The sequence below is a fragment of the Saccopteryx bilineata genome, chromosome 6 (assembly GCF_036850765.1).
Source record: "Saccopteryx bilineata isolate mSacBil1 chromosome 6, mSacBil1_pri_phased_curated, whole genome shotgun sequence".
NCBI classification, from domain to species: Eukaryota; Metazoa; Chordata; class Mammalia; order Chiroptera; family Emballonuridae; genus Saccopteryx; species Saccopteryx bilineata.
In genome coordinates this window covers 73,559,764-73,586,674 of record NC_089495.1, presented here as the reverse complement: position 1 = coordinate 73,586,674, position 26,911 = coordinate 73,559,764, and the positions used below count along the sequence as shown (strand labels likewise).

The following is a 26,911-nucleotide window of genomic DNA, read 5'->3' as shown; positions in this document are numbered from 1 at the left end:
AATTTTTTTAAGATGATGTCTTTATTTTTTTAAAGAAATAGTTGGCAGCCCTGGTTGGTTGGCTGAGCGGTAGAGCATCAGCCCCGCGTGTGGAAGTTCTGGGTTTGATTCCTGGCCAGGGCACACAGAAGCACCCTCTCCTTTCTATCTCTCTTCCCCTCCTTGGAGCAAAGTGGCCCAGGTGCTGAGGAGGGCTCCATGGCCTTGGCCTCAGCACAAGAATGGCTCTGATGGCAGCAAAGTATCGCCCCCTGGTGGGGATGCCACGTGGATCCTGGTCGGGCGCAAGCAGGAGTCTTATCTGACTACCCCCAACCTCGCTTCTCACTTCGGAAAAATACAAAAAAAAAATGTTGGCATGTTATATGCAAAGAGCAATGCTCCAAAATTACATGTTTTTTTGCTTTTCACAAAGACAAATGGTTGGCCAAAGTCTGTTTCCAGCATCTTCCTCATATTTACCCTTTGTCTGGAGTAGCTTCCTGCTTCTCAAACTTTCTGTATTTTCTCTCCTCTCTTTAAAATGAGGTTATTAATTATATATTTTACAGGACTGATAATTCTAAGGATAAGCTCTTAATTGACTTTGAGAAAAAAGGTTTTGTGTCCTTTTTATATATATGTCCTTTTCTTAAAGGAAAGTTGGGTGTCAGCAAACAGGTAAAACATTTCTGGCTGCTTAGTGACATTAAAACCAGCCTGAGATTGCAGAATGGTGCAGCCACTATGGAAAGTGTCTGCCTAATAACCAGCGATGCCATTTCTGGTTATTTATCCAAAGAATTCCCAAACACTAATTTGAAGATATGTGCGCCTAACCAGAATGTGGTGCCGTGGATAGTGTCGGCTTGGGACACAGAGGACGCAGGTTTGAAAACCCAGGCTCATCCAGTTTGAGCAAGGGGTTGCCAGCTTGAACATGGGATTATAGACATGACCCCATGGTCACTGGCTTGAGCCCAAGGTTGTTGGCTTGAACAACGGGTCACTGGCTCAGCTGCAGCCCCCCAGTAAAGGCATGTTTGAGAAAGCAATCAACAAACTAAGGTGCCGCAACAAAGAATTGATGCTTCTCATTTCTCTCCCGGTCAGTCCCTGTCTCTTGCAAAAAAACAAACAACAGGCATGTACACCTTTATGTTCATTGGAGCATTTTTACAATAGATAAGATATGGAAGCAACCCAAGTGCCCATTGATAGACAAGTAGATAAAAATATGGTGGTACATATATTCAATGGAGTATTACTCAGCTATAAAAAAAAAATGAAGCTTAGCTTTTGTGACATTGATGGACCCAGAGAGCAGTATGCTAAGTGAAATTAGAGAAAGACAAATATCATGTGAATTCACTTATGTGTAGACTCTACAGAACAAAAACAGAAACAGACTCATAGATACAAAGAACTGATGGTTGCCAGGTGGGAGAGTGATTGGGGGACTGGTGAAAAAGGTGAAGAAATTAATAAGTACAAATTGAGGCTCACAAGGGATGTAAAGTACAGCATAGGGAATAAAGTCAAGAATATTTTAATAACGGTATAGTGCCAGGTGAGTAGAATCAATTATGTAATTGCCTAACCACTATATTGAACACCTGAAACTAACACAATATCAAATGTCAACTGTGATTGAAAAATAAAATGACCATTCACGGGAAGGCTGGCTTCATCCTTCCAGATGCACTAGGAGTCTTGCCTTTTCCAAATACTAGAGGCTGCCTTTCCTTGCTTCCAGGACCTCTTTCTTCATCTTCAAAGAGAGCAGCAAAGCTGCTGCATAGCCTTTGTTTTCAATTTTTAAAACTATTACTATAACTTCTGGGTACTGTTATATAAAATTTTTCTATGTTAAGAAAATCTTGAAACCTTCATGAGTTTTGTCTAAAAATGAAATATGTTATTTAGGACTAATGCATGGACTTTATGCATCAACATTCTGCCTTGTGTCTACACAGTCCAGATCAAGGGCTAGAAATTAGAAAAAAATGGCCACACAGTATACAATCCTTATTTCATTTTACTCTTTACAGCTGACATTTCAGATTTTTAAAAGGAAGTGAACTAGCCAAATTTTCCTGTCTTCATTATTTTATGCATAGGAGTTCTGCATATTTTGAGTGCTATTATAGTTTTAAGTCTATATTGTGGAAAGAAGCTTACTATAATAAATGTAAACACAATTTCATAAAGAACACAATAAATTCAATCATCTTGAAAATATTAGCCACATAAATAAAATGGTGCTGGAATCTGTGCAAAGATTGTTTCCAGCTATCTAGGATAGGAGGAAGAGATTATGTGTAGCTTCTTAAAGAACCTAGTTCAGGCCTGAGCCGCCTTTCATCAACCCCCCCCCCTTCCTAAGCTTTTCTATAGATATAATTGTTCGAATGCAGTAAATTGATTTAATCTTCAGTAATGCCTGTTTTTCTAATATTCTTAAAGTAACCCAGATTACTACAGTAAACTGAAGTTAATTTATGGAAGCTGGTAAGACAGGAGATGAAAACAATCACAGTTTAAATAAAAACTATTCTGATTGTATAGATTTATATAGACACTTCTGACTTAAAAGGCTGGCTGGGTCCAAGGACACTGATTAAGAATCCTATTTGTAAATAATGTTTTATAAATTCTTTCTAAATGTAGAAAGAGAACTTATTCTTTATTTTTAATTTAACCATTTTCTTTATAAAATTTGAATAAATTTATATTTCATGGTCAACTTTTAATATCCTGTCACTTTAGACATCAGAGCTTTTTTTAAGAATAGAGTCCATTTGCCTCACTTTTTAAAAAGCCATTTTACTATAAAGTTTATTGGTTAAACATTACAGCCATCAAATAATGGATTTGAAACACTATAAATTTATAAGTTTAACTTGTTTAAACATCAATTAAGTACATAGGTTAGGGTAGTTTTTAAAAATTGTAATACAACACCATTAGTAACTACCTTTATTCTTAAATTGATAAAAGCATTTAACACATAGTTTACAGTATATAAACAAATTAAGTGCTATACATTTTGCTTATAAAGTGACTTAAATATTTCAAGCATTGTATAATTTCATTTGTACAAAAAGTAAATTTCCAAATAAAGTTTTGGTTAGAACTGATTATGTACTGTCAATTCCATTTTCCAAAAGTTGTGCCAGGGAAAAAAAGCTTCATTCACTAACAGGCATTTCTTGTACAATCAGAACTTTTCACTATTTAGTAAGAGAGAGAAATAGTATAATTACTTTTAAAATCCAAGTCTAGATCATCTGCTTTTCTTCTCATTGCTATGTGGCCAGAATACCATCACTTTTAAAAAGCAAAAATTATGTAGAAAATCATCTTTTATTCTTAGAAGGTAATCTATTTTAAAAATAGATTATCTCTGTAAGACTATTAGCTTCCGTAACTACCAAAATTCTTTCTAAAACTTTCAAGCATTAATATATTCCACTGGGGGTACGTAAAAATCACCTCTAATTTCTCTCAGGAGGCTAATATCTCCTAGTACTAGTTCTCAGAATCAAAGTTTATATAGTATCTAAAAAAACTAAATGTAGCCCAAAACTTAGTATTTTTACAGCTTCTACAATGTATGGATTATAGATTACCTTCATTCATATGAAAATAAAAACCCTACCTAATATAAAATACCAGTTTAACCAAATTAACAATCACAAACTGTAGACATTTTTCTATTAACATTTTCCAGTCCACTGAGCAATATGTACTCAAAAATATGATTATAAACTTAAATATATTCTTTTAAAATTTACACTTTGTTGAACTGTACATTGGTGCTTTTATGATTTTTGAAAATTCTACTTACATAACTATGATTCCAAAATGGAAAAATGAGCCATCAATAAAATTCACTGGAGACTAATATTCTTTCATAGAAATAATTTTTAAATATTTTAAGTTCTGTCTTCAATTATTTCAATTTAGCTTTTAAAATAAACTTTTCAATTATTGTAGAATACTTCAAAACTAGTTTAAACAAAGATAAAGAGAACCAAGAAGAACTGGTAAGCATTCCTTACTTGACATATGATGCCTCAAGTGTCACATACAGAATAACATATTGCAGAAAAGAATTTTCAGGGTTTAGCAGATTACAAAGCAAACCTAAGAGTATACAAAGTTAAACAATGCCTCCCTTCTATTGTTTATTTTTCTTTCATTTGACCTTGGTTGTTTATTTTTTTAATATAACCACTGTGTGTCATAGATCTGATTTCTAAAGTTCGAATTGTATTTATACCTCATTAAAGAGCTTTGTAACATTTGAGAACATTCAACCAATCTTTTTCATTAGCTACAAAATATTCTACATTTTCCTCACAAAATGCTCACTTTCCTGAGCTATATTAAACACCTTATAACAGGTGTATGTATAACTGAAGACCCTAAAATGTCAAGTTTACATTTTTAAAAAATGCATAGACAGCATAACATTTTGGAAAACCTATTAGTACTCCTTGGATATTATATAGGTTTTGTTCCTTCATACTGTAAAATATTTCATCATTATAACAGGTTATTACTTTCAGATTTAAATCACATTTAAAAAAAAAATCTGCAATTTGACTTTTAGGCTAAAGAAACAACGTTTTCTGACCAAAACTGGTCCATGGGTTTTCCAATAAACAATCCTTATAAGCTCAATGCAGATATATTTCTGTGCCACAAAGTAGAATTACATCAGAACTACAGGAGATAAACTATTATAATACAATATGCTTAAAGGTGCTAAAAATCATTCCCTACATTATTCAGTCTTTACCACGTGGGCATCATGTCAGGAAACCACACCCTACCAAGATGCTTAGACACTTCCCAATGAATCTGCTCCAAGCTATACTTTTGGTCAGGAATTAATACTTCTTCCATAATGGATAACTGAGACAAGCGCCCACCACACATCTTCACAAACTCAACAAAGGCACTACATGAGACTTCACATTCCCCTAGTCCAATAGCTGACAAATTTTTGCAACGTTCCGCAATTCGAATTAACTCTTCATCAAGAGGCCGTAATCCGTTAGCACACACTACTAGTTCAACTAGTCTGGGGCATGTCATTCCCACACGGCCAAGCACATCTTTGCTTACTGATCTCCCAAAGTAAAGATGGGTGGCAGGTATTTCATACCTAAAGAACGGATCAAATTCCTCTTCATATAAAAAAAAATACATCACTAAGTTCACTTTAGGTGAATGTCTGATGAAAGCATCCCAGCTGCTTTTCTGAAGAGTATGGAAGTGTGTCTGTCCAGGATTCTCACTGACTACATCAATGCGCAAATGTTCTAATCGAACATGTTTTTCAGAAGATAAAGCAAGCAGCAATTCATCACTTAGCAAGTGGTAATTCAGGGCCAGTTCACGTAAGCCATGACATTGATCAGCCACACAAAGGATACCTTGGAAGGAAAAAAGACCTAATTATTAACAAATTTCTTACAAGTTCATCATCTGTTCAAAAATTTAATCAAATACAAGTGCCAAAATAAAAATCTTACCATACTTCCTTACACAAAGCAATAAAATTTAAATGTAGTTTGTATGGTTCGAACTAGTGGAAGATAAGTCATAAATATTTAAAAATTTATTACTAATTTTGTCTGTAAGAAAATGAGACCAATTTAAACTCAATACTTGAAAAAGAAATGAAGCTCACATCAATTCAAAAGTCATAAATTAATTGTATCATTTAAAAATATATATAATAAGTAAGGTTTATCCCAGTAATTCAGTACCATGTTTTAAGAAAAACTGGTCCCTAACACTAAATTTTCAGGTTATACAAGAAAAATTATGATCATTAAAACAGAAGCCAAAAAATTTTTGAAATTCAAAACAATCAATAAATAAGGTAAAAACCATACAAAATACGACTTATGAAACTTGGACATTTAAGCCTAACCAGGCGGTGGTGCAGTGGATAGAGAGTCGGACTGGGATGTGGAGGACCCAGGTTCAAGACCTCGAGGTCGCCAGCTTGAGCGCAGGCTCATCTGGTTTGAGCAAGACTCACCAGCTTGAGCCCAAGGTTGTTGGCTTGAGCAAGGGGTTATTCAGTCTGCTGTCGTCCCCCCCCCCCATCAAGGCACATATGAGAAAGTAATCTAATGAACAACTAAAAGTGCCACAATGAAAAACTGATGATTGATGCTTTTCATCTCTCTCCGTTCCTGTCTGTCTGTCCCTATCTATCCCTCTCTCTGACTCACTGTCTCTGTAAAAAAAAAAAGTAATAAATAAAAAAATAAAAAGATTTCTATCAAATGAAAGTTTAACTGCTAATAGTATATAATAAGTCACAAGGTAATTACCCAATTCACATTAATGTAAATATACATTTTGACTTTTAAAGCTCTAACATACCCACAAAGCAGTTCCTTAAATGGTTCCAATTCTTAGGGCACTATGCTTTAAACTGCCCCACTCCTCTAGCAGCAGATGATTTACCAAAAGTCAATATCTGATCTCCAATGTGGCCAATAAGACACACCCTATATATACTAATTGATAAATGACACATTCAAACCACTTCCTTTTTGTGTTTAGAAATGGGGATTAGGAACAACAAAACACATATCACATTAACTACCATTTATTATACAACAATGGTATGTTAGGTACTAGGTATGTTATCCCACAAATAGTGTCTAGAAAGGTAAGTATTCTATTTTTAAGTTGAGGCAGCTAGCTAAGAAAAGTACAACTGGAATTCAAACAGACTCAGTGATGAGTGACTAAATTCATGTACTTAACTACTGCTTAAGAAGTAACAATACTGAGGCCACCAAGAAGCCAAAAACTTGAAAGGAGTAGTAGGAGAATACAAGCAACAGAATCGGTGGAGATAAACTGGCCAGTATCAGAAAGTCACCAGAAGAGGGAGTAAGACATCTGTGCTTCACCATTCAGACACTGTCAAGTTTCTCTACAAGGTTTGTATTGTATATACTTTCAAATAACTGACCACCTGAGGTAAACTGAGCACATTTTCCTTCTCTGCAATCTCATAAAGCCTGATGTTAAAAATATGGGAAATGGTAGCCAAAGATAGAAACTTAACAGATATCATTTAATCACTAAAAACAGTGTGGCAGGCTTTAACTCTAAAAAAGTGGTCACCAAGATTCTGTATCCTAATCCCTGGATCCTGTGAATGTGGTAAGATACCCCTCCCCATGATTATGTTCTATTATATGGCACAGCTGACTTTACAATAAGATTATCCAGGTTGTCCTAATGTAATTACATGACCCCTTTAAAAATTGAGTTTTCTCTGGCTGGTGCAGAAGAGGAAGTCAAAGATTCAGAGCTTCATTGGCTAAGCAGAGAAGCCAGCTGAGCAATGCCAAAAACTCTTATCTTGCAGAACTGTGGCACTCATAGGTGTTGGTTTAAGATGCAAAATTTATAGTTGTTAGTTATGCAGCAAGAAAAAACTAATAGTTACCAGGGTTTAAATACTCAACACAAAAACAGTGACAGATAAAACTGGAAAACTGTTACAACTCAATAATAAAAAGAATATAAACCACAGGCAAAGTATCTGAATAGACAGCTCCAAAGAAAATAAATTGTCATTAAGCACATAAGAATTTGAATCATCAAGAAAATACAAATAAAAACCACAATGAGATACCTGTTCACACCCACTAGAACAGCTATAATCAAAAAAGATAGCAAATGTTGATGAGGATGTGGAAAAACTGGAACCCTCATACACTGCTAGTAGACATGTGAAATGGTGCAGCTGCTTTGGAAACCAATATGGCAGCTCTTCAATGGCTAAACAGTTACTATGATTCAGCAATTCCATTCCCAGCTACATACCCAAGAGAAATTAAACCATATGTCCACACAAGAACTTGTCATGAATTTTCACAGCAGCAAAGTTAAAAGGTGAAAACAACCCAAATATCCACCAACTGATACAAAGATAAATGCAGCCATTATCCATGCAATGGATATTATTTGACAATAATAAAAAAAATGAAATGCTGATACATGCTACAACATGGATGAGCTCTGAAAACAGGATAAGTGAAAGAAACCACAAAAGACCACATATATACTGCTCACAAAAATTAGGGGATATTTCAAAGTGAGTAAGATATCCCCTAATTTTTGTGAGCAGTGTAGTATGATTCCATTTATATGAAATGTCCAGAACAGATACATTAGAGAGAGAAAGCATATTAGCAGCTGACTAAGGCTGGTTGGGATGAGGGTTTTGGACGTTGATGGCAAAAAGGTATGTGGTTTCTTTCTGGCATAATGAAAATGTTCTAAAATCGATTGTAGTGATGGATGCCCTACTCTGTCAATATACTAAAAGCCAGTAAATTGTAAACTGTATGGTATATGAATCTCAATAAAACTGTTACAAAACTAGTATAGAAACCCATTGTTGATGGCATTATAAATTCATATAACTCATCTGGGGGGAAAAAAATCACAGCAAGAAGTATAAAAAAGGTCAAGGCTACCTGACCTAGCTCTTCTATTTCTGAATAGTTTGTCCTAAGGAAGAAATTTACAGAAGCCAACTGCTGTGTCCCAAAGTACTGGTAGTTCATTTTTTTAATGACAGCAAAAATGTAGAAGGAAGTGCCCCAACTTAAAACTACAAAGGCAAATGTTGGCTTATCAACAGGAATACTAAATAACTAGAAGTTCACCAGCTCAGCTGACATATTGTGCCTAGGATGGTAAAGCTAAAACAGGAACAAAACATCCTTATCCTAATGAGGGGCATTAGATAATTAAACAAGAATGCTGTGGGAGTCTTAAAAAGGGAATCAGGGAAGATTTTCCAAACTAACAGAGTGAGACCTACAGAATTAGAAGAATCTAGCTTCCAGCTAGGGCAAAGGTGAATGGAGAAAGAAAGTGAGTGGTATTTCCTGTGTGAATAACCAGACATGGAAGAAAACACAAACATTCTAAGAACTGGTGGATGCTCACACACTGTAAAAGAATATGTTAAAAGATGAAGCCCAACAATAGGCAAGGACCAGATCATAAAGCATCTTGTCACCCTCGGTAGGGAGTTTGGATCTTCTCTAAAACATAGTAAGTATTAAAAGAATTGGGGTGGGGGGGGGATCAGATTTATATTTTAGAAAGATTATTCTGGCAGTAGCATGGAAATCAGAAAAGAGCAAGGCTGCAAGTCAGGAAATCTGTTGAGAAGGTACAGTGCAAAGATTGTGGGGGCCTAGACTACAGCAGTAAGAGAGTGGAGATGAAGAAAGGTACAGTGTCTTAGTCTGAGCTACTTACCTAACACAGTTGGGTGGCTTAGAAAATAAACATCTATTTCTTACAGTTCTGGAGACAAGAAATCTAAGATCATGGTCCTAGCATGGTCAGAATTGGGTGAGGGCCAGAACTCTCCTATTTGTAGATGGCCTCCTTGTCACTCTGTCTTCACATGGAGGAAAGAGATCATCTCTCTCCTGTCCCTTTCTTATGAAGGCACTAATCTTATTTATGAAAGGGCTCCACTTTCATGACCTAATCACCTCCCAACCCACCTCCAAACACCATCCATTGGGGACTAGGGCTTCAATACATGAAATTGGGAGATGGGAGGAGTTAGGGAACACCACAAACATTCATTCTATGGCACTATAGAGATTCAAGGCACACTTCAGTGATGGAGTCACTAAACCTCGTGACTAAAGGAATGTACAAAGTAAGGGTAAGAGGGGCAGCAGACAATTAAACAAGAATGCTGTGGGAGTCTTAAAAAGGGAATCAGGGAAGATTTTCCAGAACTAACAGAGTGAAACCTACAGAATTAGAAGAATCCTAATTCTGCCCCTTGATTGCTTTCTCATATATGCCTTGACCAGGGGGCTCCAGTCAAGCCAGTGACCCCTTGGTCAAGCCAGCGACCATGGGGTCATGTCTATGATCCTATGCTCAAGCTGGTGATCCTGCCAGTTTGAGCTGGGTAGGAGGAATCAAGGATGTCTATTAGGTCCCTGACAACTAGATGGGCGGTGCCATTCATTTGAGATAGTAAAAAGGGAAAAAAGCAAGATTTGGACAAGGGAAAAAGATGTTCATTTGTTTGATTTACCTGTAAGACATCCTAGAGACACTGGGCCATTGGCTGCTCATTACATAGCTCTATAATTCCAGAGGTATTAACATATAGAATGTAACTAAAGCCATGAATGATGTTGACAGCTCAGATTTTACATAGTAAAACAAAAAAGGACCCAACACAGAACACAGTGAAACACCAAAATCTAAGGAATGAAAATAAAAATAGTAAAGAAAAGAGTAGAAACAATTAGAGAAGAAGAAAATCAAGAGTATGATATCAGCTGCGAGACACAAGTAAGAGTCAAATGGTCCCTAGAGGTCCAGTAATAGACAATTATAAGGACTATATGAAATGGGAAAAAAGTTTGATAAAATGTTCAGTGAAGAAAGCGGAACAGAAAACAGCCCATATTATATCTTAAGAGAGTTTGTCCTAATGTGCAAAATACGGTTGGAAAGACAATACACAAATGTTAAATATTAAATTGAATTTAACATTTAAAATTTAAATTTAAAAATATCACAGGTGTTCCTTTTCCTCCCTTCCATTCCTAAAAATTAGTCCAAGGACATTAGGTCAGACCAAGAAAGCTTATACCATACTATCAGAATTGATGTGCCTGACCAGAAAGTGGTGCAGTAGATAGAGCACTGGCCTGGGACACTGAGGACCCGGTTCAAAGCCCAAGGTTGCTGGCTTGCGTGCAGCCTAATCCGGCTTGAGCACAGGGTCGCCAGCTTGAGCATAGGATCACAGACATGACCCTATGGTCGCTGGGTTGACCAAGGGGTCACTGGCTTGGCTGGAGCCCCCTGGTCAAGGTACATATGAGAAAGCAATCGAACAGCTAAGGTGCCGTGACTATGAGTTGATGCTTCTCATCTCTCTCGCTACCTGTCTGTCCCTCTCTCTCTCACTTAAAAAGAAAGAAAGAAAAAGACTTGACCTGTGGTGGATAAAGCATCGACCTGGAACACTGAGATCACTAGTTTGAAACCCTGGGCTTACCTGGTCAAGACACATATGAAAGTTGATGCTTTCTGCTCCTCCTCCCCTTTCTCTCTCTCTGTTTTCTCTAAAATGAATAAAATCTAAATAAATAAGTAATTTTAGAAAAGAACTGATGTGTATATTTAATAAAAGAAACATGGGATATACCAGGATATGGAGAATAATGAGCTCAGTCCCAGAGAAACCAGAGATCTAAAGACTTCCATACGGTGTAGTAAGTGCTGTAAGTTATGTTCAGAGTGCTATGGAAACAATGGGGTATTTAAAACAGAGAAGGGGAGTAAATCAGAATAAAACCAGAACATCTGAGCTGAATTTTGAAAGCTGAGCTGGAGTTATCTGGATGAAGTAGGGTAAAAAAGGTATTCCACAAGGTGTGTAGCAATGAGACACAAGGTATAAAGAACTGTAGGTTATATAGGGCTCAAGTAAAAGTTGCCCAAGAGTGAGCAGCAAACATGATTAAAGATAGGTGGAGATTAGAATACAAAAGACCTCGTACACTATGAAGTTAGGAAGAATGAACCTTACCGTCACAGCAAACCTATATATACAGTTGATAATAAACTGTGACCGAGGTTACATAAGAAGTAATTGCCGCCTGACCAGGTAGTGGCGCAGTGGATAGAGCATCGGACTGGGACATGGAGGACCCAGGTTCAAAACCCGGAGGTTGCAGGCCTGAGTGCGGGCTCATCTGGTTTTAGCAAGGCTCACCAGCTTGAGCCCAAGGTCGCTGGTTTGAGCAAGGGGTTACTCGGTCTACTGTAGCCCCCCAGTCAAGGCACATATGAGAAAGCAATCAATGAACTACGGTGCTGCAACAAAGAACTGACGCTTCTCATCTCTCCCCCCCTTCCTGTCTGTCCCTATCTGTCCCGCTGACTCTTTGTCACAAAAAAAAAGTAACTGCCAAAGCGCATTCTTCTTAGATTATCATCTTTAGCAATAATCTAGAAGTGGCAGAAACACCTAGAAAAATATCGTTATCCCTGGGTATCCATGATGAGACACTGGCTCCAAGACACATACACTTACACACACATGCCCATCACACCCCAAACCCCAACACAGAAACCAAAACCCATGGATGCTCAAGTCCCTTATGTAATATGCATAGTATTTGCTTATAACCTACACACACCCTCCCAAATATTTTAAATCATCTCTACATTACTGATAATACTTAATACAACCTAATTGGTATGAACATAGCTTTTATCCTGTATTGTTTAAGGAATGACAAGGAAAAAAATCTGTACCTGTCCAGTACAGAAGCAACCATAACATTTTTTTTTTGTGACAGAGACAGAAAAACAGAGAGGGACAGATAGACAGGAAGTAAGAGATGAGAAGCATTAATTCTTCGTTGTGGCACCTTAGTTGTTCACTGATTGCTTTTTCATAGGTGCCTTGACCAGGGGACTACAGCAGAGCAAGTGACCCCTTGCTCAAGTCAGCGACCATGGGGTCATGTTTATTATCCCACGCTCACGCCAGTAACCTCGGAGTTTCAAACTTGGGTCCTCTGGCCTGACCTGTGGTGGTGCAGTGGATAAAGCCTTGACCTGGAATGCTGAGGTCGCCGGTTTGAAACCCTGGGCTTGCCTGGTCAAGGCACATATGGAAGTTGATGCTACCTGCTCCTCCTCACCTTTTCTCTCTCTCTCTTCTCTAAAATGAATAAATAAAATAAAAATTAAAACAAACAAACAAACAAAAAAAAACTTGGGTCCTCTGCATCCCAGTCTGATGCTCTATCCACTGCACCACCACAGGTGGTCAGGCCAATGTAACATTTTTCTCTGAATATTTTTAATCCACAGTTTGAACCCATGGATGTGGAGTCCCATTGTATTGCAAGAGACCTCGCCATTCCCATTACCAAGATCCTCTGTGTGGGAGACAGAGAGAAGAAGTAATCTCCATCCAAGAGGGACTCTTTTTTTGGGGGGGAAATCAGGCTTCAGTTATGGCAAGAAGTTGGGAAGTGTTCTGTCAAGATTTTGAGGGTTTAACACTATCCCGTAAAAACAGGTTTTCCAAATACCACAGTCAAAGGGTTGGAAAGAAAGTCAATAGTGGGAGACTGAGTGAGGAGTGAAGCATCAGCGAGTAATACAAAGTACGGGTATATGTTTATAATACAAACCATTTGGAAGTTAAATGATATCAAACTGAATAATGTAGAATTCTTAAATTCTATATAAGAGAAATTGGAAAGAGAATTTTAAAATGCCATTTGAAGGGTCTTGGCTCTAAACTTCAACTTAAGAAAAGCATTATCTTGCAAAATATTAAGACAACTTCAGCACAACTCTTCTCCCTCTATGTAGTGAGACAAAAAGCAATTACAAGATTATACTGACTCAGAACCTACCATTAGCTCAACATTTAGAGAAAGTTCTATTTTACCTAAAGGAGTACCTCAGGCAGATCTCTTCTTTTTAAATTTATCCATTTTCTAGTACGGGTTGGAGACAGACTGTCAAATAAGATTAGAAAATAAGTTGGAAGTATCAATACTACAGAATCTATGCTGCTGTAGTGACATTAAAAACACTCTTATGCAACAAAGATGAATAATCATATCAATCCACCTTCAAGATTAGTGATAACAGTTTTTCTTACTTTGGGAAAAACATCATTACATTTTACTAAAATGTTATCTGGCAAAAACAACATACCTGCAGGAGACACGTGGGGGCAGCTGCTCATTTTTAGCAGTTTGAGCGTATCACTGTTGTTGGCCACTAGTACTTTGAGTGATGGATCATCTACTGGGGTATCATCTATCTTAAGCGAGGACAAGGATTTGGAGTTTACAAACACAACTGTCAGTGCAGAGATAAAGTGAGACTGAAAAGCAAACAAAACATTATTTCAATTTCAAGAACTGAGGTTGTTATCAAAACACATATTTTGTTCATTTGAACCTTAATGCTATACTTCATAACTGTATTATACCCTTTGCTCTGTTGAAGTTTTTTTACTTTGGGGAAAAAAAGACTTCAAGCCTCAGGATGAGTGTCTATCACAACAATAAATGGTAAGTAAAAAGAGTAATTCTGGAATCCAGGATAAGAACATCTCTCGGACACTTCATATCACCTTATCTGGAAACCCTACTCTGGTATTTTATAACACTAAACTTAGACGATTAAAATAGTGGTAACAACTAGTATAATCATTAAAAGTTAAAAACTTTCAACTCAGAAGCTATGAAAGACTCATTTAAAATATGGAAGCTCATATAAAATCTGATTCTAAAATAATCAAAATCATACCTAAATAAAATCCCCAATTTGACTCCTTTAAATATGTTAAATTGCCTACAATATTTTCAAGCCTATTTTACTGTATTTTTCCCACAAATGTACCAATTAATAGCCATCTGTGTATTGTATAAATTATCATTTGGATGCAGAATCTGACCCAAAGGAACCACTGTACAGAAACAGGAATTAAAGCATGGCAATGTAAGTGACTTGAATAAGGTATAAGCCGCCATAAAAAAAGGGACAAAAAATCCAGGGAAAGAGAGGCTAATACACGGTCTGAAACATTCCTCTACAAAGCCAATGTGACCCTTCCCTTAGCTTTATAAATTCACTATAGCAGTAAAAAGGGAACAGGGCAGGCCAATAGCCAAGAAAGTACAGGTGACCTCTGAACAACATGGATTTGAATTGTGCAGGTCCACTTATACATGAATTTTTTTTTTTTTATGAAAAATCTCAAATTTCATACAAGTGGGCCTGTGCAATACCAACCTTTGTTGTACATGGGTCAATTCTATCCTACCCACAATTGGAAATCCACTTATGAAGGGGCCAGATTTTCAAATGTTTGGGCGTTGGTGCCCCTAACCCCCGTGTTGTTCAAGGGTCAAATAAATGTAAAATGAAACATAATCTTTTTGGTTACATTCCTTTTCCCATACTATAATTAAATAACTTGTTTACTACTTGTATTTTGATTAAGTAACTCTTTATTATTTAATGTTAGTATCTTCCTTCTAATTTTCATATCCAACTCAATTATATCTCATATAACCACATTTCTTCATGAATATACTCATGACTGAATCACTGCCTTCAATTTCCCATTTCCCTCAGACTTCGCTCTTGTAAAACATTTCTTTCATGTTCTCTTCAGTTCTCACAAGATTTCCAAAAATTATAGCATCACCCTCTTTCAATCTGTGCAAAAGCCATAACAGAAAAAGAAAAACAGTATAAGTATCCTGGGCCCATTTAATAAGGAAGAAAGCAGTCCTAGATACTCAATAGTTCTCAAAGACAAAACTATGTGTAGAACTAGTTTAATTATGCATAATGATAATCCTGAGTAATAAAACTGAATTATGTTCAACACACCTTTTAATATTGTATATTTTATACACGTACTACATGTATAATTGTTTTTTATCTATCTATAGTATATACATAAACAAATCAATCCACCACATTTCATTTCCTATACTATGCTTGAACAAAGTGCTCCTATAGTGTGTAACTAAATGCTTCTTAGAGTGAGGTTCTTGAATTCATCTTAGGACTGGATTGCTTAGGAAGGAAAAATTTAAAATAGGAACAGTAATCAAAAATTCAGAAGTTCCTCTGATTATTTTTATGCACATTAAGTTTGAGAACTACAGTGATATAACTCATGTACTTGAGAATCTTAAAATGCTGAATAGATTCTCTTGTCCATTTCCCTTATTTTACACATGAGGAAAAAACATTTTGTCTCAAATGAACATATATAGTAAACCTTTTTAAAAATTATTTAAGACTGTGAAATTAACTGGTGATGTATACTGCTCACAAAAATTAGGGGTATCTTATCGCTTCATATTCTTTTTAAAATATCCCAATTTTTGTGAGCAGTATATTTGTTACTGATAATCTATTGAACCTCAAAGGTTATATAATATACACTCAAATTAGTAAAATTTCTGCCTGAATCATCCTAGTAAATTAAACTCTTAGGTGATTTAAAGGGATATCTACATTTTAGTTTGTAGTGTACTCTGAAAAAATCCTTTCAAATTATTGTCATGCTAAACATTAGCTAACATACTCAGGATTAGTTGTCTAAAAAAGCACGCTTCTTTTTTCTATTTTTGTATTTTCTGCAATTACAAAAGGCCATTTCTAATTACATGTAGGATAATCTCAGAACATAAATATGAATATAAATCAACCTAATGCTTCACCAAAAAGAAATTTTTCTAAATAACATCTGTAAATTAATCCAAACTATACTGATACTAACTTTGCTTAAGAATATTTACACACTCACCGAAAGATTTTATAAGCAAGCTATTCCTGCTCTCAATATTGGCACTGTCTACTTTTCTTTGATTTTAATTTCACCAATTGCTCTGAAAAATACAAAAAGGCACATTTATATGCCTCTTTTTCTAACATGTTTGTGTCTCAGTTTTACTTTGTCTTCCTTTAAGTTCCTCTACAAATTCATTCACTCTTCAACCTTACTCATGAAGCACAAGGATAAAAAAAAAGCTTTTTTTTTATAAATTCTATTAGTACTTTAAATACCTGGTTTTCCATTATATTACAGGGAGTCCTCGGGTTACAATAGTCTCAACAGACGACATTTTGAGTTTACGATGCTCACTCCCATAAAAACAAAAAAATTGAGATGTGTTTCGGTTTACACCATTAGTGTTTTAGTTATGGACTACGTGGGCTAACTAGTTTGGCTGCATGCATTGGAAGGATACACAGTAACGTGGTGTATGAGTGAGGGAGTTGGTGTCCCCCAGTATGCTTACCTAGCCATTTTGGACTGTTAAAAGTGCAAGTGTTCCATTTGTGTTAGGGTAGGATGTTTGACGACTTACACCAAACTTCAGATTATGTCACTGTCGTAGGAACAGAACTGTATCATAACCAGAAAACATACTGTACTTTTCTTACACTCCCACTGTCAGTACAGGAAATGGGTAGGGTTTCAATGGATTTCTCAGTAACAGCTAACAAAACAAAACCAGCAAGATACCTTTGGTAAATCCATAAAACTTGGCCGAGCAGTTGAAATAAGTCCCAGGGTTTTTAAAGAGCAGTTCACAAGTTGCGATAATATATCACAAGCTGCTTCAGCCGATTCTTTGCTGCTGTCCACCTTAGGAAAGAAAATACCATTTACTCATGGATATATTTACCTTACCCTGTGCATATCTTAACTTTACAAAACCAAAAAATATAGTTATTAGTTTACTGCATTATAATTTAAAGAATATTGATTCTTTCAACCATCCACCCTCACATACAACCTTAGTCTTTCTAAGTCATCCTGAAAAATTGTAAGGGAAACTGTCAAGACTTAACTTTCATTATAAGAGATATATCTAATGTTGAAAGATCCTAGCTCTAAGCTGATTTATCCCAAATTGACTATATAACTTAATGCAATGCATAAATTTATCTTTGAAAAAAATTACATGTTTAGAAGTTCATATAAATACATACATATAAATAGTGTCTATGTTACACGTTTCAAGACAAAAGAAAATGAGCAGGTATTTATTCAGAAGGTTCAAGTAGGCTCTGGCCAGTGGCTCAGTGGACAGAGCATCAGCCGGCATATGGACGTCCCAGGTTTAATCCCCAGTCAGGGCACACAGGAGAAGTGACCATCTGCTTTTCCCTATGCCCTCTCCCCTTTCTCTTCCTTCTTCCTCTCTCCATCTGCAGCCAGTGGCTCAATTGGTTCAAGTGTGGCTCTGGGTGCTGAGGATAGCTTGGTTGGCCCGAGCACATCAGCCTCGGGTGCTAAAAATAGCTCAGTACTCAAGCACCGGCCCCAAAAGGAGTTGCCAGGTGGATCCTGGTCAGGGCACATATGGGAGTCTGTCTCATCTTAAAAAGGGGGGGGGGGAGTCACAACTGGGGATTCATCATTAATGATATTAATAAAAAAATGAATGAAAGTAAAATCAGGGCCTCCAACCAGTCAACTATGAAAATCTGAAACAAAGAGAAGTTGCTGCTCCTACATTCTCTTCTGTATAGATACATCTTGGGAAAAGGGTAATATGACCAAAAAAACTCTTCCAGAGCTCTTTTTTCAAAACGGAAGTTGTTCCCTGGGCTAAAAAGCATCTTAAAACAGAATAGTTAAAAGCAGTATCATTACTTTATTCCAGATTGACATACATTACCTTAACCCCAAAATGTTCTATGAGCTGGCTATAGAACTGCTGACCTAATTTATATTAAAGTTTCAGAGCTGTTTATAATATCCTCTGGCTAAGTTTCTCCACACCAGTGGTTCTCAAAAGTGTAGTTCCCAAAAGAGCAGCATCAACATCTCCTGGAAACTTGTTAGAAATGACAATTCTTATGCTCAACCCAGACTATCTGAATCAGAAACTTTGGAGGTGGGGCTCAGAAATCTTTACCTCAGCAAGCACTCAAGGTGATGCTGATGCATATAAAGTTTGAGAACCCTGTTCCAATAACTGACTACCTCTTTGGCCTATAGTCAATGATGAATTAAAAACAAGTATTATCAGGAGAGCTCAGAAAAATCCTGTGATGTGGTTCTTTTGCAAATCAGAAATTACCTCCTCAGCAAAATAAACAATAAAATAAAAATGTTTAAACTTATAGGACAAATGGTTTTGTTAAGTAAGCTCTATAAGTTGGACACAGCTGAACTGTGTCAGAGGGCTGTAATAAAAAATTAACACTGACCTAGCCAACCCACTAGATGGAATTGGTCTTTTTACCTATGAGATTAACATATTATACTCACCTTTTTACAGGATTTATCATTAGAACACTCTTAAGACAACTCAAGGATGACTGAAACCAAAGTGGACGCTCTTGAGTTTTCTGAACAGGGAGGTGGGGGAAGGACAACACAGGAGGAGTTCCTAGCTTTCTGTCTGTCCGAGCCTCCTACATTCCCCACCCTTTCCCCCACTTACAGTTGCCAGATAACATACACGACATTCAGTGAGTATTAAGTATGTTCCAAATAATGCTAGGGACATACTAATACTAAAAACTATTTGTTGGTTATCAGAACTCAATTTAACTAGGCATCCTCTATTTTTTATTTGCTAAACCCAGCAATTCTACCATCAGTGGCCTGAGGGCCTTTATGCATTTTTCTGGGAAGGAGGCTATAATACACCCAACCATTCCCATCACCAGGTGTATCCTCCTCCTGGGGCACATATGTTTGAATAAAACAAAACATTACAGATCTCTCTACTCATATAAACCTCTATGATTTCTTAAACTATTCTGGACATATCAAAAAGCCACCCTACTTCATTTATCTCATCGCTGCATGATTTTAACATGTCCCTTCCTGCAATTAAAAGAACAGTTTTTGGCATTCCTCCATTACCTTTTCCTACTTCTAAAATATATTCACTTAAATTTTTTACATAAAATTTCTGTGTCTCCTTTTCTTTGAAGACCCCCCATATCATAAAGCCATCAATAAGCAAACTTAGTCCCTACTAGATAGAAATAATTAAGCGTTAGTCCATCATAATCTCCACAGTTAAAATTTTTTATTGTTAGCTTGACCTGTGATGGCGCAGTGGATAAAGGGTCGACCTGGAAATGCTGAGGTCGCCGGTTTGAAACCCTAGGCTTGCCTGGTCAAGGCACATATGGGAGTTGATGCTTCCAGCTCCTCCCCCCCTTCTCTCTCTCTGTCTCTCCTCTCTCTCTCTGTCTCTCCCTCTCCTCTCTAAAATGAAATTAAAAAAAAAATTTTATTGTATATTTATCCTTCCTTAAATCGTTGGCAATAGTTCAATGTGACTGACAGCTTTGGTCAATGATTTATGCTTATTTAGTGGTTGCTTCTGCTCTTTAATGACTAAATTATAATAAAATGGAATAATTAAGCTAAAATATAATTATTTGTCACAGCTTCTAAGGTATACAATAATTCTAAATCTTTAAGCACTTTCCCTAAAAAGCAGTATTTCAAAGGCATGAGAAGATGTACTGATTTAGGATACAAAACCCACTAATAATATGGTTTATTTTTTTTTTAAAAAGGGTTTAAAGTATTACCTTGAAGCTGACATATTGTAGATGGTTTGAATGTCTTTTAATAATCTGTTTGATCAGCTCTGGATGTGTAGCTTTCAAATAAGATGTAGCTGGCTGATTCAGTTCAAATTCAAAACATCTCCATAAGTCAGGCATGTGAAATACCTGGTTCCAGTTGCGGCAAACTTGTGAAGCATGAGCCCGGTCAAGAAGAGGCAAATACTTAAATACTTGGAGAATAATGTCCTGAAGGAGATTACCCCAATCACAAGTCTGAGAAGGCTCATTTGTAGTCCTCAGTTTCTTGGATTTCTCTGCAGTATCTTCTTCTGATGAATCATGATCACTATCTCTTCCTCCTCGTTTCATCCTATTCAGAAGAAATGCACATTTTTTTTATATTTAACTTCTGAATAGAAATAAATCCAAAATTTATTCTTCTGTCATTGAGATGTATATATACATATTTATAAATACAACCACAAACATGCAGAAAGACTTGACCAGTAATTCCAGGAGAATACCAAAATATAATGAAATATAATGAAAATGCCAGCAGAGACCAGCTGTCATCTTACAGATTCTATACAGTTGTTTAAACATTTGTATTCATCATGGTTTTGAAACTAAAGCAAGAATTTATATTTTAAAAGTTACAGTCAACTAACTATAAGAGAACCTAGTGACACTTTAAAGGTTTCTTACAAGACTTCTAAGGATACCTGATGTATTTGAATTCTTGAATTCAAGGCAGACCAGGGTCCCAGGAACCTCCAGAGAGGATCTGAATTAAGTAGCCAACAATCTTTCCACACTGAACAGTTTTTGATAGATGTTATGGTCAAACCTACTCTCTGCTAAAAATATGCAAACTCATTCCTACTAAGCATTGTTTGGTTTCTTCTTCCAACCCACCACTTACTGTTGCAATGTTTACCCCACGTTGTATTTCTGAATGACAGGTATATGTTTATTCCATACATTGTATTACCTTAATTCCATTTGTTTCTTTAAAAAGTAGTATGGCCTCACCAGATGGTGGCACAATGGACAGAGCTTTGTCCTGGGATGCAGAGGACCCAGGTTTGAAACCCCAAGGTTGCTGGCTTGAGCACAGAGTCACCAGCTTGAGCATGGGATCAGACATGACCCCATGGTCACTGGCTTGAGCCCAAGGTCACCGAATTGAGCAAGGGGTCACTGGCTTGGCTGGAGACCTCCTGGTAAGGCACATATGAGAAAGCAATCACTGAGCAACGAGGGTGCAGCAACAAAGAATTGATGCTTCTCATCTCTCTCCCTTCCTGTGTATTTGTCCCTATCTGTCCCTCTCTCTGCTTCTCTGTCTCTCTTGCTAAAAAATAAAAAATAAAATAAGTAGTGTGGCTCTGGAATCAAGCTCCCTGATTTTGAACCCTGGATCTGTCCCTCACTGTTTATGTGGCCTTGAACAAATTATTTGATTTCCATGTGCCTCAGTTTGTAAAATGAAGGTAATAATACATAGGGTTCTTGTGAGGCATTAAATAGTACTAAGGCTTTTGAAAGTAGATGATTGTTGAACTCAGTTATAGTACAATAGTCCAGTATTAAAGATATTAAAGTGTATAACACAGTAAAATAGTAAAAATGATCCTATTTTTCGGCCCTGGCCAGGAGGCTCAGTGGATAAAGCATCATCCCTGCAAACCCTAAGTTGCAGGTTCAACCCCTAGTCAGGGTATGTACTGTACAAGGAGCAATCAATGAGTACACACCTAAATGAATAACTAAGTCAATGAGTACACACCTAAATGAATAACTAAGTCAATGAGTACACACCTAAATGAATAACTAAGTCAAACAGGTTAATGCTTCTCTCTCTTCCTTTCTTCCCCCCCTTCTCTCCCTTCCTCTCTCTGTCAAATCCATGAAAAAGCTTTAAAAAAGGATTTTTTATTTTAAAATAAAATATGTGTATGGGAGTACAAGAACACATGTATGGAAGAGAAACACACATTGGGAGTAGATTCACCACATTAATATAGTAACTACCTATAATCGTGAATGGGATTATATATTGTAGTGATGGCATAACAGGTAAATTTTTTTTTGTCAATATGCATCCCTGTATTTTACACATTTATTTTAATCTCAATGAATTACACTGTAGTCAGATAAAAAAGGTATTGTTTTGACTTGTTTTTTGGAAAAATAGTTATTGCAGGCTCTAAACTAAATGGAATAACTTCACAGCACGTACTAGTATCTCTATTTAATTTAGTGGTTTGGATTTGGAGTTGCATCTTTTGAAAAGGATGGTTTGTGGCTGGCTCCAACTCTATTCTTGGCACACAAGCCTGTAAGAATTTCTGATTTCTGTGTGGGACAAAGGATGTGCAAATGCATAAATCTTAACTAAGTATGTTTTTGTAGATTCTCTCTCCAGTAGCCTGCAAAATTTGTGAAAAAAGAATTGCGGGCCAGACGGAAACAATGGCAGAGACCCCTGGTCTTTGTGGCATTAAAATCAGCCCAGGAGGTCTTAGCACATGTGCAATAAACACCTTTTCCTTATTGCTCCTATGTCCAGCTCCGTGAGTTAAGTAAATGATGTATACCATTTTGAGCAAGAGGAGAGAAAGAGTGAAAATGATGACACAGGTGACAAGAGGGTAGTTTTATGGAATACTAAAACTTATGTTAATCTAAAAATGCATATTTTAAAATGTTTAGAGCAAAGGTATAAACTACAACGTAACCTTTAATATAAAAAATCTCTCCAGGCCCTGGCCGGTTGGCTCAGTGGTAGAGCGTCAGCCTGGCATGCGGGAGTCCCGGGTTCAATTCCCAACCAGGGCACACAGGAGAAGCGCCCATCTGCTTCTCCACCCCTCCCCCCTCTCCTTCCTCTCTCTCTCTCTCTTCCCCTCCCACAGCCAAGGTTCCACTGGAGCAAAGTTTGACGGGCACTGAGGATGGCTCTGTGGCCTCTGCCTCAGGCGCTAGAATGGCTCTGATTGCGGCAGAGGCAGAGCGAAGCCCCAGATCCACCCGGCATGCCCATCCCAGTCGGGCGCATGCGGGAGTCTGTCTGACTGCCTCCCTGTTTCCAGCTTCAGAAAAATACCAAAAAAAAAAAAAAAAAAAATCTCTCCCAATAACAATGTCCTACAAGAGGTTGAAGTAACACTGTCATTATGACCCATTTTTCTGCTTTAACTTATCTTGAAGGCTTACTTTAATTTTAGCATGTAAAATTTGGGTCAAAGAACAAAGAGTCTGCTACCTAGGGCTTGTAATTTCTTTTCTGGCTATCTAAAACTCTTCAAAATTTTGAGATACAGAGATTCAAAAAAGAATGAAGCCATCTTCATAATTTCTACTCCCTATTATAGACTGCTGATTGCCTGTTTCTGAAAAAGAGTCTTGTAAAACTAGAACTATTCAACTTAAAGATGAAATGATTCATCTTACTTTAGCGTATATAGACACATAAACAAAAAATGACAGTGTTATTCAGGCCATTATCTTTATTAATACTTTGCTGATCCTAGTAATACTTTCTTTTGTCTATTAAAAGTCCTGTTTTGTTTATTTTTATTTTGTGAGAGACACAGAGAGAGATAAAGACAGGGACAGACAGGAAGGGAGATGAGAAGCATCAATTCTTCGTTGTAGCACCCTAGTTGTTCACTGATTGCTTTCTCATATGTGCCTTGGGGGTGGGGGCACAACCACACGACACTACAGCAGAGCGAGTGATCCCTTGCTCAAGCCAGCAACCTTGGGGTTAACTGGTGAGACTTGCTCAAACCAGATGAGCCCACGCTCAAGCTGTCAACCTCGGGGTTTCAAACTTGGGTCCTCGGGTCCCAGTCCGACGCTCTATCCACTGCACCACTGCCTGGTCAGGCATAGCCCTGTTTTAAATAAAGTATATTTCAATAACTTTCCAAGTTGAGGAGATAAAAGAGTGACATATTAAAAAGTATGCAACACTAAGAAACAGTATCTCTTCATCTAGATATAAGACTATATGACCACCAAAGCATATTTTAAGCACTTACTACTTTAGTACTAGCAGAACAAAATCTGTTGTCAAATATGACTGTACTATGTCCTAATTATATTAAATTTGGCAACAGAAAGAACTCTAAAACCAAATGCCCATTAAAATGGTCTCTGCATCATCCTCACTAATGCATGAAAATAATAGAACATGCTGAGCACCTAATAAAATTTTTAAGTATCAATTTTTTTCCAGGATGATCTAATGTATCAATGCAAAAATGTACAATGCTTTCAGAAGTATTTTTCAAACCTTTTTGCACATGAAGCTTTGCTGTAATGAAAGTTAATTCAAAGCATCCATCAGTTTACAAAGAATTTTCATCAATGGACTATTTTCTACTTTCAGTCAAAGTAAAACACCTCTTATAATTCAACAGAAGTGTAGAGACTGAAGCTGAACAATAAATGTTAAAGAGACTTTGCAGGGCACCAATACAAGGCCTCTTCAGGGATCTGGCAGTTCAATTTTGCCTGCCAGGGAGCTCAGTTGGTTAGAGCATCATACCGATACCCAAAGGTTATAGGTTTGATCCCTGATTAGGGCACATACAAGAATCAATCAATGAATACATGGATGGGTGGAACAACAAATTGATGTTTCTTTCTCTCTCTCTTAAATCAATAAAATTAAAATAAAAAGCAGGTCAAACTGCAACTTTTGCTGGCCCCAAATCATTAATGCAACTTAGGCACCGAAAGCATTTGGTCAGGGACTGATACTCCTTGAAGGGCCAAAACGTAAACTCATGAGTCATGAGGAAAGTCTACAGACTAGTGAGCAGCACAAGGAGCTACAGAACTAACATATCCACACACTCTGAAAGGAACAGGCACGCTTATTCATCAGATGAGGGGCAGGAGAGAACATTTAGCTGTGCGTCCCTGCAAAAAAATTTTTCATTAATTGATCTTAGTGAGAGAGGAAGGGGGAGAGAGAGGGGAAGAGACATCTGGAAGGGAGAGGGAGACAGAAGCATAGATCTCTACGTGCCCGGTGCCCTGACCATTTGTCCGACAATCTCTGAGCTCCAGGAGGATACTCTAAACCAGTGGTCCCCAAACCCCGGGCCACAAACCAGTACCGGTCTGTGGGCCATTTGGTATCAGTCCGCAGAGAAAGAATAAATAACTTACATTATTTCCGTTTTGTTTATATTTAAGTCTGAACGATGTTTTAGTTTTTAAAAATGCCCAGATTCCCTGTTACATGCGTCTAAGACTCATTCTTGTCTCGGTCACATGATACATTTATCCGTCCCACCCTAAAGGCTGGTCCGTGAAAATATTTTCTGACATTAAACCGGTCCGTGGCCCAAAAACGTTTGGGGCCCACTGCTATAAACCAACTGAGCTATCCAGCCAGGACGCGATTGTGATAATTTTAAAAGTTCATTTGTACTTAGCTATAAAAAGCTTGTTCTAGCATCACATTTCCTTTCCGTTTACATTCTGCTTTGACTATGGTCAGAATTAATATGCATTCTTTGGCTGAAATACAAGAATAAACGCGTGCTGAGATCCACTCTCGGAACTAGATGGTAGTTAAAGTGTAGTGGGGAAAAGCTGCTAGTGGTCATTTGCAGATAACTGGGCGTAAATGACATTTTCATAAATATTTCAGAGATTAAAAAAAAGACCAATTAAAGGAGCTGGGTCATTCGATTGGACATCAGCAGCAGAAAGATATAGTCCTGTCACATCTGCGCTCGAAGATGCGGGCCACGTAACGCGCCGCGTCCTGCGCCCCGCGCAACCCCACCTGAAGCGGCCGCTCACAAGTTGGCCAAGTTCTGCACTCGCCTCCGCGGCCGGCGGCCCCGCTCCCCGACCACCTCCGCAGATGGCCTTTTCCTGACCTTTCTCAGGCGCCCTACCGGACGTTTCCACACCCTAACGTCCCTCAGTTCTCAAGCTACAAGCAGGGGCGTCGCCCGCCGCGGGAAGAGCCCGTCCCCAGCCCCGCCCGGAGTGATAAGCGCGACGGCGGCGCCGCAGCGGCCCTGGCACGCGCACCACGCCCTGGTGACATGTTTTGAAGCGGCCAAGCGGGGAAACGCCCCCGAGCAAATCCAAGGTCTCCGCGCGCCGCGCCCCGTCCCGAGCCCCGTCCGGACCCCGCGCCGCCAGGCCCGCCCAGCCGCCCCCCGAAGCCGGCAGACCCTCCCCGGCCTCGCCGTCGCCGCGGGGCTCCGGCCCTGCCCTTCCGCCGTACCTGCTGCCGGGGGCGGCCTCCCCCACACACCACCCCGGGCTCCGGGGACGGCGGCGGCTGGTCCCGCGGCTTTCACATGAGGCCCCCCCGACCCCGCGCTTCGGGCTCCCGCCGACGCGGCCCCCCGCGCTCCGCCCGCATCCGAGGCGCTGGTCCCGCGGCGGGCGCCAGTGCGGCTCCACCTTTGCGGCTCTGGCTGCCGGGGAAGAAGCCTTCCTTCTTAGTCCCGCGCCGTCCACGTCCTTCTGCCCGGAACCCTCGTGGCCGTGAGAGACTCTGCCCAGCGTGCCACAGCCACCGCGTAGACCTCCTGCGCCTCAGCCCAAACACCGACTCCAAAATGGCGCCCGGGACTCGCGGCCGCGCGCTTTCCCGGCGCGTCTCCGCCCGCGGGGCGCGCGCGTGTCCGCGGCGGCGCGCTCGCGGAGGCCCGGGCTGCGCGCCACCCCGCGCAGCGGGGGCTTCCGCCTCCCGGAGCCTTGCGGCGGGTCTTACTCTCCG

At 38.6% G+C, this 26,911-nt stretch overlaps 2 protein-coding genes across 4 annotated transcripts in view; one reads left to right on the top strand and one right to left on the bottom strand.

Annotated features, from left to right (window-relative positions):
- The window catches only part of CLN5 (CLN5 intracellular trafficking protein), a 22,323-nt gene extending 9,385 nt beyond the window's left edge, over positions 1–12,938 (top strand). The window contains exon 5 of the mRNA XM_066236412.1: positions 12,919–12,938. Within this exon, the coding sequence (XP_066092509.1) occupies positions 12,919–12,923 (5 nt within the window). The 3' untranslated portion in view covers positions 12,924–12,938. The remainder of the gene's footprint in view (positions 1–12,918) is intronic.
- On the bottom strand, positions 2,790–26,911 carry FBXL3 (F-box and leucine rich repeat protein 3). 3 transcript variants are annotated; one of them, XM_066236407.1, is made up of 5 exons: positions 26,593–26,911; positions 20,167–20,515; positions 17,123–17,245; positions 13,780–13,951; positions 2,790–5,426 (listed from the first exon to the last, which is right to left on the bottom strand). In XM_066236407.1, exons 2-5 carry the CDS (start codon positions 20,512–20,514, stop codon positions 4,783–4,785), a joined length of 1,287 nt encoding a protein of 428 aa, XP_066092504.1. In that variant the 5' UTR covers position 20,515; positions 26,593–26,911; the 3' UTR covers positions 2,790–4,782. The 3 variants fall into 3 exon arrangements, with proteins under 3 accessions (XP_066092504.1, XP_066092506.1, XP_066092505.1); XM_066236409.1 differs by having other exon boundaries at positions 26,411–26,716; XM_066236408.1 differs by lacking the exon at positions 26,593–26,911 and adding an exon at positions 26,411–26,544 and having other exon boundaries at positions 20,311–20,515.

Coding starts and splice junctions, on each gene's coding strand:
- FBXL3 (XM_066236407.1), bottom strand. CDS start 20,514: ATGAAACGAGGAGGAAGAGATAGTGATCATGATTCATCAGAAGAAGAT. Junction 17,246..20,166: donor TACAATATGTCAGCTTCAAG/GTAATACTTTAA, acceptor TTCTTTCCTAAG/GTGGACAGCAGCAAAGAATC. Junction 13,952..17,122: donor GTTTTATGGATTTACCAAAG/GTATCTTGCTGG, acceptor TTTGCTTTTCAG/TCTCACTTTATCTCTGCACT.